This window comes from Martes martes, assembly GCF_963455335.1.
Source record: "Martes martes genome assembly, chromosome: X".
In the NCBI taxonomy this organism is placed as follows: domain Eukaryota; kingdom Metazoa; phylum Chordata; class Mammalia; order Carnivora; family Mustelidae; genus Martes; species Martes martes.
In genome coordinates this window covers 34,670,056-34,683,699 of record NC_137897.1, presented here as the reverse complement: position 1 = coordinate 34,683,699, position 13,644 = coordinate 34,670,056, and the positions used below count along the sequence as shown (strand labels likewise).

The 13,644-nt window shown below is 38.1% G+C and overlaps 1 protein-coding gene across 1 annotated transcript in view; it reads right to left on the bottom strand.

The window, feature by feature from the left end:
- USP9X (ubiquitin specific peptidase 9 X-linked) overlaps positions 1 to 13,644 on the bottom strand; it is a 135,656-nt gene that overhangs the window by 22,603 nt on the left and 99,409 nt on the right. Inside the window, exons 27-32 of the mRNA XM_080794822.1 lie at positions 12,565 to 12,673; positions 12,189 to 12,335; positions 11,024 to 11,170; positions 9,835 to 10,057; positions 7,053 to 7,273; positions 4,152 to 4,342 (exon numbers count right to left, since the gene is read on the bottom strand). Coding sequence (XP_080650948.1) covers positions 4,152 to 4,342; positions 7,053 to 7,273; positions 9,835 to 10,057; positions 11,024 to 11,170; positions 12,189 to 12,335; positions 12,565 to 12,673 — 1,038 coding nt within the window. The remainder of the gene's footprint in view (positions 1 to 4,151; positions 4,343 to 7,052; positions 7,274 to 9,834; positions 10,058 to 11,023; positions 11,171 to 12,188; positions 12,336 to 12,564; positions 12,674 to 13,644) is intronic.

Here is a 13,644-nt window from a genome sequence, read left to right as displayed (position 1 = left end):
ATTCCTTTCAGGATACCAGTCTGGGATTGGAAAAAAAAGTCACAAAGAATATTTTTGGGAAATCAGAATATACACTGATGAGTATTAGACATTATTATTTTTAAAAAATATTCAAAGATAGATAATTTATTTTCCGCTCCTTTTCTAAGTAATCTGTACACCCAATGTGGGGGCTCAAACTCAGGACCCTGAAATCAAGAGTCGCATGCTCTACTGAGGCAGCCAGGTGCCCCCATATTAGGCATTAAATCACCATTAAATTTCACTGAGTGTGATAATGGTATTATATGTAAGTAGGAAAGTGTCTTTATTCTTAGAGGATACATACTGAAGCACATGTAGGTGTGTGGGGGTAAAATATCATGTTTATAACTTATAATCAACTGGTTTAGAAGAATAAAAAAAAATTAAAAAAAAAAAGTACAGTTGACAATTGAACACAGGTTTGAACTATATGGATCCACTTACACATGGATATTCCCGCCATACAGTACAGTACCGTAAATGTATTTTCTCTTATGATTTTTATTTTTTTTCCAAGATCTTTATTTATTTGACACAGAGAGAGAGAGACAGCAAGAGAGGGAACACAAGCAGGGAGACTGGGAGAGGGAGAAGCAGGCTTCCAACTGAGCAGGGAGCCCAAGATGGGGCTTGATCCCAGGACGCTGGGATCATGACCTGAGCTGAAGGCAAACACTTAACGACTGATCCACCCAGGTGCCCTTCTTAAGATTTTTATAACATTTTCTTTTCTCCAGTTTACCTGATTTTAAGAACATATTCTTACATATAATATATGCATATAATACATATAACATACAAAATGTTAACTGTTATGTTATTGGTAAGGCTTCCAGTCAAGAGTAGCAGGCTCCTCAGTTTCGAGGGCAACAAAAGTTACACATGGATTTTCAACTGTGAGGGGAATCAATGCCCTTAACCCCCACACTGTTCAAGGGCCAACTATATACATATAAGCAAGACTGGCAAAATGTTAACTGTTAAAACTTTTTAGAGTATAACATAAAAGGTGATCACACTGTACTAATTTGTCACCTTTTCCGCTGGTTTCAAATTTATCAAAATAAAAAATTGGACATGTGGTAGGGAATGTGGTCAACTAACCCACACATATCAGGAGTATATTGTGTGTCTAAAGTGAGAATCATCCAGAGGTGCTAGTCTAGATAAACTAGAAGCTCCAGTAGCATAGGAAGTCATTTTGAAATAAAAAACCCGAATGTATCGTGAGAGAAAACTATAACTGAATAACAAATTTTAAGCTAGAAACACAAAAAGTATGAGAGTAATTTGGAAGAGGAAGAACAGAAATGTTATAAAAGCCTTATGGCAGAGATGTGACAAACTGGGGAAAGAAAGAACTGCAACAGAGAGGAGAGTGACGGGTGTGTCAGGTGATGGGATAGCAAGAGTAAAAAGCAGAGCTGGGAAGGAGGGTGGTGCATGCAAGCCAGTAGTATGGATTAAGCAGGGGCCTGGTTAGGGGAATCAGAGGAATTTATATGGTGAGTCACAGGAATGCCATTATACTATAAAACAGTGGTTTCAAAAGCAATCTAAATAGTATCCTTGTAGGGAAAAGGAAAGCTGCTCTGACAGAAGCAGGGAAGGTAGCCCCAGGTGGCAGTGTCTGCTTCCCCAACTCTCAGCTGACAGGGTGAGGCCTTGAAATTCCCCGGAGTTTTATTTAAAAACCCGCGGCTATGAAGGATTAGAGCCTTTTTCATACACAGTAAAAAGAGTTAAGTGGTTGTACTGTGGTATTTAGTGCATGACACGTAACAGGCAATGATTTAAAAAAGTAAAAGAGGGGCGCCTGGGTGGCTCAGTTGTTAAGCATCTGCCTTCGGCTCAGGTCATGATCCTGGGGTCCTGAGATTGAGCCCCGCATCGAGCTCCCTGCTCGGCGGGAAGCCTGCTTCTCCCTCTCCCACTCCCCTTGCTTGTGTTCCCTCTCTTGCTGTGTCCCTCTCTGTCAAATAAATAAATAAAATCTTAAAAAAAAAAAAAGGTAAAATAAAAAACAAGATCAAGATATAATTGAGAATTTTAATTAAAAAAAAAAGGTTAGGGGCGCCTGGGTGGCTCAGTGGGTTAAGCCTCTGCCTTCAGCTCGGGTCATGATCTCAGGGTCCTGGGATCGAGTCCCACATCGGGCTCTCTGCTCAGCAGGGAGCCTGCTTCCCTCTCTCTCTCTGCCTGCCTCTCTGTCTACTTGTGATCTCTGTCAAATTAAAAAAAAAAAAAAAAAAAAAAAGGTTATTTATCCCATCTTTCCTAGAAAATTATATATTAGGATAGCAAAGTTGTAGGTAAAATCTATTCTGGCTAGTAAATGCAAGAATGATTTAAGGAAAAAAAAAAAATGAGACTACCACCATTCTGTAATCCTGATGAAATACTCTAGCCAGTGATGATCAATGGCTGTGGTCATGGGATACAGACATTACATACTTCTCCCCACTGATGTAAACATTACCGTCTATAAAGTAGCTTTGCCTATCATTTCAAAAAAAGAAAAAAGAAAAACACCTCAATCTCATCAAGTCTCTAGATCTCACTCCTTATTTATAGGAAATACAGCAGACTGAGGAAAACAGAAAATACAAAAATACCACAGGGATCCTATCAATAAAATCCAGATGGTTGGAAACTTTACATTGTAAACTACCTACTTTTCCCCAAAAAACAGCAAGAATGTTGTTTTTAATGGTAGGCCCCATCAAGAAAAATGAGGAGACTACAAGGAGAGTCATAGCAACATTTGAGGTATATGGACTTCATTTGGATCCTGATTTCAAAAAAGTACATAGTAAAAATCAACTGTGAGAAAACTGAGTAAATATGAACACTAATAAGGATATTAAGGATTTTTATTTTTTTTTTAATTTTAAAAAGATTTTATTTATTTATTTGAGAGACAGAGATCACAAGTAGGCAGAGAGGCACGCAGAGAGAGAGAGGAAGGGAAGCAGGTTCCCCGCCGAGCAGAAAGCCCGATGCGGGGCTCGATCCCAGGACCCTGGGATCATGACCTGAGCCGAAGGCAGAGGCTTTAACCCACTGAGCCACCCAGGTGCCCCAGGATATTAAGAATTTTTAAAAGACACTGTAATAGTACCATGGTTAGGTTAAAAAAAAAAAAAAAAGGCACCAAAGATACACACTACAATATTTATAGATGACAATGTGTGAGATTTGATTCAAAACAACTGGAAAGTAGATGGGAATGTAGATTAAACAAGACTGGGCAAGAGTCAACAACTGCTGAGGCTGGGGGATGAATATACATGGTTCTCCCTACTTCTCTGAATTTGAGAAATTTTCAAAATAAAAATTATTTTTTAAAAATTTATGTGATAGGCAGTGAGAGAGCACAAGCAGGGGGCATGGGAGTGGGAGAGGGAGAAGTAGACTCCCCTCAGAGCAGGGAGCCCAATGCAGGGCTGGATCCCAGGACCCCGGGATTGTGACCTGAGCTGAAGGCAGACATTTAACTGACGGAACCACCGAGGTGCCCCAAAACAAAAAATTATTAACATCTTAAAAAACTAAAGAATGCTGCATCTCCAAATTACAACACTTTCTACCTCTGACTCTGAGGACAATGAGAGTAAAACACTAAGAAGTAAAGTTTATTACAGCAGACTCCTGAATAATGAGGGGTGCTGACCCCCATGCGGTAGAAAACCTGCCTATAACTTCTGGCGCTCCAAAACTTAACTACTAGGAGCCTACTGTTGGCTGCAGGTTTTACCTATAAACAAGCAATTAACACATATTTTGTATGTGTTATGTATTATATTCTGTATCCTCACAATAAAGTAAGCTGGGGAAAAGGAAATGTTATTAAGAAACCACAGGGGGAAAAAAATCCATTTAAAGTACTTTACTGTATTCATCGGGGAAAAAGAAATTCCGTGTACAAGTGGACTCAAGCAATTCAAACCCATGTTTTCTTCAGGGTCAACTGTACTACTGTTTTTACTTTTTTTTTTTTTTACTACTGTTTAAACATTAAACATAAAGATGCTCTCCAACATGTATTATAGAAGTTTAATATTAGTGTATGGAGATGTTCATAAAGGTTTAAGCAGTATCCCTATTACCGTCTATTCCCAAATTACCTGAACTGTTTCCAAAATCCTCTGGGCACATAGTACTGTAGACGAGAAGCAGCTAAATGACCAAAGATGACTTGAAGGTGTCTTAGGACACCGATATTATACTCCTTCCTATCTTCTGTTTTACTTAATGCTGGTTTGTCTTCAAATTGTTGAGGATATCCAAACACATCATCTCTGGGATCAACATTGCTCTAGATATGAAAAAATATTAATAAGTTAATCCAACTTTAAAGTACAAGAAAGTATTTTGAGACAAACGCCAGTTAGTGAACAAATGATTTATCGTTTGTACTTCTATTTCTTATTTCCAAAGCACTTAACTTCCAATTTATAAATTTTAATTTACAATATAAGTGTTTATCCCCACCATTTCACAGAAGAGTTGTCATAAAGAAATAACCCTGCCTGTATACTAGAAAGGTAGGTAATTAAGGCAACATAGTAGAGTTGAGGTATTTAACGCAGACTGAACTGGACCCCAGGGCAGGTGCTGCCACTGAGAAGCTGGCTAACCTTGAGCAGGTCAGCTACTTTATGTTTCTTTTTCTTTCTTTCTTTTTTTTCAAGATTTACTTATTTATTTCAGTCAGAGAGAGAGTGAGCTAGAGAGAGAGCACGCACACACACAAGCAGGGGGAAAAGCAGACTCCCAGCTGAGCAGGGAGCCTGATGCGGGACTAGATCCAGGACCCCGGGATCATGACCTGAGCCGAAGGCAGAGGCTTTAACCCTCTGAGCCACCCAGGCGCCCCAGATGCTTAACCTTTTTAAGGTTTCAGAAGCCCTGTAAGCATTAAACTACCTCAGAGCTAACTGAGCCACCCAGGCTTAACCTTCATGTTTCTAAGCTTCAGTGTTTCCTCATGGGGATGTGTGGCTGTGGGGAGGATTAGGAGGTGCTCAGAACTTCGAATAGTCAATAAAATATGCATATTAAGAGTAGTACTCTTCAAAAAATGATGCTGGAAAAACTAGATATCCTCATGCAAAAGAATAAAGTTGGACTCCTCCCTAACACCATATACAAAAATTAACTCAATACTGATCAAACACCTGAAAGCAAGAGGTAAAATTATGACATTCTTAGAAGAGAACATAGGGTAAAAATGTCACAACATTGAATTAGGTGGTAATTTGTTGGCTAGGACAGCAAAGGCACAGCTAACAAAAGAAAAATGAGACATAATGGACCTCAGGAAAATGGAAACTGGAACCCCTGCACACTGTTGGTAGAAATGTGAAACAGTGCAATCACTGTGGATCAGTTCCTTAAAAATTAAAAACCATATGATCCAGCAATTCCATTTCTGGATATATGCCAAGAAATGAAAGAAAGGTCTTGAAGAGAGAGGTTTGTATACCCACCTTCATAGGAGTACTATTCACAATCGCCAAAATGTGGCAGCCACCCAAGTGCCCACTGATGATCAATGAACAAAACATGGTCTGTCCACACAGTGGAATATTACTCAGCCTTAAAAAGGAAGAAAATTCGGACATATGCTACAACATGGCTAAACCACGGACATTATGTTGAGTGAAATAAGCCAGTCACAGAAAGACAAATATGGGATGATTCCACTTATATGAGGTACCTAGAAGAGTCAAATTCATAGAGATGGAAAGAGAATTGCGGTACCAGGGCCTTTGATACAGAAACAGAGAATATCTAGTCCCTGTCCATGAGAAACTCTGTCCAGGGATGGAAACAAGAACACAGGCAAAAGCAAAGAACCAACAAAACCCTGCAAGTGCAGTGGCATGCCAAAACAACACAGAGCAGAAGGTACCATGAAAGCGAAGATGAGACACCTTATTTGAAATTACATCATATTTGGTCTGCCTTGCAGTACAATTAGCTATCTCTCCTTGTGCTTACTCTCAACATCCCAGAGATGTGATGGGCTATAGGACTAGCATTTCAATTTCCACTCCAAAGAGGGATTCTTAACCGGGTATAGGTGCAAAGCATCCCCACTATGAAGCTTTTAACAAGGTAAACAATGCTCAGACCCTAACCCCTGTGATGATGTGGTTCAGTAGATCTGGGGAAGAACTGGGACAGGTATGTTTCAGAAGCCCTGTAAGTATTAAACTACCTCAGAGCAAATCGCTGTGGTGACTGAAGAGAGGGAAGGAGGAAAGAACCACTGAAGATATTTACAATTAGAACACATTCTGGCTTTTCTCTGCAGTTCTCACCAACACCATAAACAGGAAAAGATAAAATAAAAACAAAGAAATACAGGATGGATATAAACATGACCACGACTAAGTCTTGCAATATTCTCTTCTTGAAAGAGCTGTGCCATAATTATGTCAAATCTGGTCCGCCACTATAACCAAACTTTTCCATAGCTTTACTGTGCAATGCATACTCAGTAAGGAGCCTAAATTTTGTCAAAAGACTACATGATGTCTGAGGTAGAGAGAGGTTTGTTGCTTAAGCAAGAAGAGCTTTGATCTGAGGCAAATGTAAAAGTAACCTAAAAGCAAGCACAGATAATGAAACTGGCACAGAGTATAACAGCATAAATTAATGGAGATATATTTAAAAATATCAGGTAGAAAAGTGAAAATATAATTTAAATTATAAAAATGAAGATCCTTATGATTATGCAAACTCCAAATTATATTAAACACTTAACACAAAAAAACTGAGTATGTGAACTGCTGCTTTCAAACATATATACCACCATGAAAATGAACTGCAGTGTAAAGTCTGGCAGCTAGTGAGCACCAGATTATGTCAAGACACAGCAGTCCACGCTGGGAGACTCCAGCTTTATTTTCAAATATGTATCAACAAGTCCAGCAAAAGTACAAGACTCTGTAAGAGAGAATGATAGTATCTGGTAGCAGAATTTCAAACAGAAAACAGAAATGCTAAATAAAATTTACCTCATTGTCCTGCTTCTCATCCCCAGACATATCATCATCTACATCACTACCTGTGCCTTCAATTGCAAGAATACCGTTCCTGATGGAGGGAATCATGTAGAGTTGCTGAATCACAGAATTCATGTAGCAAGTAGCACCAGCATTTTTCAGGCCCACAAATCCTTTAGGTGGGCGGGGTCCAACAGGTGGCAGATATTCCCACTCTGTAAGTGCTTCACAAGCTGAGAGAAGGGAAAAGGTTCTTGTAGTACAAACATAACCATTTTGTCCACTTTTAGCTCTAGTAAGCTGGTAAGTGAACATTACCAACAATTCCACTACTTTCCCAGCCAGATGAAGCAGTACATTGAGTACAAGTTTACCCCTCAACAAACTGAAGGGATGCAGCAACTTGTACCACTATAGGGTTTCTTACCCCACCATTTGAAACCCCGTGTCTTACCTAGCACTGCTTCTATGGAAATGTCAGAAGCAATCTCCTTGCTAATTTCTATGCTAATAATGCTAATTTTTATGCGCTCACTTTATTTTTTTAATTTTTACTCTTTAAAGATTTTATTAGAGGGCAAGCGAGCGAGCACAAGTTGGGGGGGTGATGAGGAGTGAGAAGCAGGGAGCCTGATAGTGGACTCAATCCTGGGACTCTGGGATTCTGACCTGAGCTGAAGGCAGACACTTAACCTACTAAGCCACCCAGACGCCCCTCTATGTGCTCCTTTTACTTTTAGTTTTACTGTTTAGTCATTATGAACTTTAATTTTTTTCAACTTTTGTAGGTTTCTTAAAGTGTCTTCAAATTCATTCTGACATGTAATGTTAATATAAATACACCGATGTATTATATAGCTTGCTCAGTTTTAAAGCATCCTAGGCCCACCTGGGTTCTTATCCAGGTTCTGTTGTTTACCAACTCTTTTCACCTTCAGGTAAGCTTCTGTTTCCTTTGTAATAAATGTAATAACAGTGACACTTGCTCTGCCTATAACTGCAATGTTATTTTGAGGAGCTGATGAAATAGTGGATTTGAGAAGTCTTTTAGAATTGTAAATCACCGTATGCCTCCCTCTACCTGGTAGTATAAACCAGGAAACAGTGTAAATATTATCACTGTCTACAGGGCTGGTTAAATAAATTATAGTATACTGAATTAAAAAGTATATAGCCAAAAAATGGAATTAGGCAGATATGTATGTGTCGATAGGGAACAACTGCAGATATATTAAGGGGAAAACAAAGTGAAGACACTGTGTATACCATATGCCAATCTGTGGTTAAAAATAAAAACTATACCAAAAAAGACTTTGCATGTGGATTTTCCATATAGTAATGCTCAAAGGACAGACACAAACTGACAATAATAGTTATTACAGCTATTAAAGGGGAGCCGCGGACTAAAATGGGCAGGAAACGTTTCTAGTATGTAGCTTCTTTGGTACTTCAAATTTTTACCATGTTCTACTCAAAAACAAGCAGCCTGTTTCTGCCATCTTCAAGCCTATAAAGGCATACTCAGAATAAGACTTCTGAAACAGCAAATATATCTAGAGGGCTGTGGTCCAAGGCCACTTTTTGCTGGCTAGTAGCAGGGTCCTCCAAAACCAGAGCACACAACTCATCTTAAAATTGAAGGTGATGACTGCCCAAGATAAAACAATTCTATATAGGCAAGAGATGTGCTCCCATATACAAAGCAAAGGACAACACGGTGACTCCTGGTGGCAGACTGAACAAAACTGGATGAATCTGGGGAGAGGTTACCCATGTCCATGGAAGCAGTGGCATGGTTCATGCCAAATTTCAAAGCAAGCTTCCTGCAAGGCCAAGGGACACAGAATCTGTGTGATACCATACCCCTGGAGAGTGGTTAAGCTTATTGAAAATTAAATGAATAAATGTGTGGATTTGTTAAAAAACAAACAAAACAAAGAACGCTGAACAAACAAAAGACTCTTTTTAACCTCCACCTTATTATACACAGATTTGGTAGAATAAATAGCTAATGGTAAAACCTTTTTTTTTTTAATGGTCTAAACTTTTAAGCAGTTTAATCAGAATCTCCTAAAATGTTATTAAAAATGTCCTTATCTTCTGAAATACAACATATCAAAAAATTTCATGTTTTTAAATGTTTACTGTAATCAATTATATCCTTAAGCTTTGAGGATAAACATGGTTTTCTCTTTAATTATTTGTTAGATTCCTTATTTCTGCTTTTCCAGTCATTTAATACCGCCCCCCCATCCTTTTGGAGCTTCAGTTCCAGATCTCTACGATCTGGAGTCTACAGTCTATCTCAAGGGCTTTTGTGTGAGCATTACCTGAGGACTTAAACTGCATTAGAATGTTATCTTCTCACATTCTCATCTTTTAAAACCAGATTTTCTTTGGGCTCATATGAAAATAATATTAAAGAGCTTCTAAGTAAGGGCCTGAAAGGTATTCCAAGGAATGCAACTTGAGTTTTAAATTTGAACTCTGGCATTTATTTTGACTACTTATTACTGTGGTTTGGGTTTTATTCCAGGTTTGATGGAGAAGAAATTTATTTTGCTAAATACTCAGACCCCTTACAGAAGACATTTAAAAAACACTTGAAAATTTTTCTGCATCAAGACTCTTTGCTTGTAATGGTGTGAAATTATATATCTATCTCCTACAAATGTTAAGTAGTTGCTGAAAGAAAAACACGAGCTGAAGATGTTTACTTAAAAAAAATTAGGAAAATAGAATTTGAAATTAGAGAATTATCTGTCATCAAAACACTGCATTTTCGTATACTTACTAGTTATTGCTGTGCCAATATAATACATTTCAGTCAAAGAATCTACTATCTGTTTGAGATTCCTCACGCAGCCAACAGCTAATGCTACAAGTAACTCAAAACCAGCGTTAATGGTAGCTGGGGAGCTACAGACTGGAATTGCCTGTTCAGCGGGCAGCTCTCCATTTCTCATATATTGCAGGTAAACATTGGATGCAGGGAAGATGAAATCATCAATTAATTCCTACAAAAGTTGAAAAAAAGATTACGTATTAGCAATTACATATGTATATGTTATATATAGTTCTATTTCTATAATGTTTATGACAAAGTTGTGTGTATACATTTATCTTTTTTAAGGAAAGAAAGAAACGTCTCTTGGAAGGAAATAACGTTAAATTACTTGTCAGAATTAAAGCTATCATTACATCTGAGAAAACTTACTTGGATTCTCTAATAAAAAAATTCTACTTCAAAACACTATTTACTACAACTAACAAATATACCAAGTTTCTCTGATTAAGTATTAAGAGCAAGTTGACTATAGCACTTAACATTTTAAGTAAGTTTACTCTTTTGTTTTCTTTAGAGATTTTATTTATTTGAAAGAGAGCAGAGCAGGAGAGAAAGTACAAGTGGGGAGGCGGGGCAGAGGGAGAAGGAGAAGCAGGATCCTGGCTGAGCAGGGAGCCTGATACGGGGCTTGGCTCGATCCTAGGACCCTGAGATCATGAGCTGAGCTGAAGGCAGATGCTCAGTTGACTGGGCACCCAGGTGCCCCATGTTTACTCCTTTAATCATATGTGTGCCAAAACTAATTTTGAATAAAAATAACATGTACTAAAATGATACTTTTTGTTTCTTTGAGTTACCACACATGTGAATAAAGTCATTAAAGAAATAGGATAAACATGATGCAATCTCACAAATATGTGTTGTTTAAAAAAGACTGAAGTGAAAAATTCAGATTTTCTAAAAAAAAAAAATTCAAGTGTGTATTTACTTTATTAAATACATGGTATATTTTATTTACATACAAAATTCACAAAGTATATTTAAAAAAAATCACTGTAACCTCTATGAAGATTCTTAAAAAGAAGGCAGAAAAGGTCAAGATAATACACCAAAGACATGGTGTTATAAACCAGCCAGACAGATTTGGTAACAAACATCGAGGAGGTCAGGATATCTAGTTTTGGACAAAACTTACTTTAATGAGATTAGCACCTCCTTTTTCACAACCAATATGATACTTTTTCTCAGGGGTTTGAAAGGCCAGTAATTCTTTTGTTACCCCAAGGTGACCTTCTAAGATTGTCTCTTCAACACCTGTTTCACCTGTTCTTTTAACATCATCCTGCCAAAGAAAAAATAACAAATGTCTAATTTATGGAAGGGAGGTAAGGAGGGAGAGAGAAGCCACAATGATAGAACTAGAAACACATGAAGTAATTCCCCCAAACCTTTCCATTCTTTTTTAAAATTTTATTTTAAAAAATCAATCAATTAATCATCCAGTATAGTTAACATACACTGTAGTATTAGTTCCAGGTGTACAATATAGTGATTCACCACTTCCGTACATCATGCAATGCTTGTCATGACAAGGGCCCTCTTTACTACCCCCATCACCTATTCCCCCCACCTCCCCTCTGGTAACCATCTGTTAGTTCTCTATCGTTAAGACTCTTTTTCTTGCCAAAGCTTTCCCTTCTAAGCAAGATGAAATCATCTTCAGAACTTTTAGGGCTACAGAAGCTACGTATCTCTTCAGAAATAAATTCTCATACAATTCTAAGTAAAGAGTATTCGGTGTTAACATCAAGACTTAAGTGCTAGTCTGTACACACTTTTTTTTTTTTTTTTGGTTAAAGATTTTACTTATTTATTTGACAGAGAGAGACCACAAGCAGGCAGAGGCGGGTGGGGCGGGGTGGAGGAAGGGAGGGGAAGCAGGATCCCCACTGACCAGAGAGCCAGATGCCGAACTTGGTCCAAGGACCCTGAGATCATGACCTGAGCCAAAGGCAGAGGCTCAATCCACTGAGCCACCCAGGTGACCCATACACACTGATTTTTGATGAGAACAATTCAAAGGTTTTACAAGATGAAAATTTGCAAAAAGTCCCAAGATTCTAAAATGGAAGAGGCTGAAAAATCAGTATTTCAAGCTCCAAGTAGAACAAAGCATTTTGTTTTGCATTCATTCCGTGAATCATGAGTTACTAAGACCCACCATCACAGAGTATATTCTTTGGTCCTTTTTATTACTCTTTGGTGTTTTTCACTTAACCAAAATGCTCAAAACTACAAACTATAATTAATAAAACACTCTATTTATCGATACAATAAACATAGTATTAAAGGTAACTTACCCTAATTCTCTTAAGCCAATCAATTTCATTATTGAGAAGAACTTCAGCATTGGGTATGTTAATATTACTATTGTAAGCGTAATTAAGAAGGTGTCTTAAAAGGGTGAAGTAGTCGCCTGAATGCTTAGCTCTCTCTCTGGCTGTGCTCTGAAACAATAAAGTAAAATAATATGAATTCACATGGCCATGCACAGAAGCCACTTTTTAAAAACCTAGAGATAACTAGAGCAGAGAACTAAAATAACATGGGAAGTTAAGAATATTTACTTAATAAATGCGGGCTGTTCTAACTTAAATATAAGCTAAATCCATACATTCCTGAATGCCTTGTTTAAAGAATTAATCACATTGAGAAGCACATTAAAAAATGTCTCACCCCCAACACGGTGAAGAGCAGAGTAATGAAGAAAAGTAGAGGCCTGTGTCCCATGCAACATCTGGTGCACATCAAAAAGAACTGCTCTTGTGCGACCTGGCGAACAGTTCTGAAATAAAAGCGTTTCACATTTAACATATTATTTGCACGAAGTAAAAAAAAAAGAAAAGAAAAAACAAAAACAAAACAAAACAAAAAAACCCCCCAAAAACAAAACCCATAAATATTCCAACACCAGCCTGTCTTTGGGGGGGGGAGGGATGGGGTGGAATAAAGGTGAATTAAAAGTAAAAACACAAGGATATAAGGTAACGCCCCCTGAAGCCCACAACCTGGAACGCATGAATATAGGCTGTACAGCAGGAACCTCAAATTGTCCTAGAAGAGTTTGAGGGATACCCTGTAACATCCCTTTCTTGGAACAGGCTGGAAATGCTCTATTGAATACAAGATGCCTTACAGTGAGCCTTACACATCTTTTGGGCTGTCCACAGAATTTTTACTCACTGTGTTTTGGAGCACACAACTCTGTAGGAATTCTGTTGCAATTATAGTAAGGATAATGCTGCAATGTCCCTTTTATTATTCTAGTGGCTCCCAAAGCATGGTCCCCAGATCAGTAGCATTAGCATCATTTGGGAACTTGTTAAAAATGCAAATTATCAGGCCCCATTCTGGACCTACTGAATTAGAAATACTGGGAGTGCTACCCAGCAACCTGGGTTTTAATGAATCCTTCAGGTGACTTGAACGTGCACTAAAGATTGAAAACCACTGTATTATACAATATTCTATGATGACCCACGGGAAGAACTTATCTCTGGTCCAGTAGTGAGAACTTTACCTGATGACTATGAACCCTTTAAAAAAAATTATATACTATATACATGTGACCAGAACAAATGTCCAAGAGGGTAGAGAGATCACCTATTTACTGCTGTGCCTCAAGAACCTAGAATAGTGACCCACGTATAACAGGTGCTAACAATCAGTTCCGTTACCACATGCACAGATGCTGTTTGTTCATAAACAGTGATCTACGACTCCATTAGAAAGTAAACTCTTTCAGGGCAGGGCCTT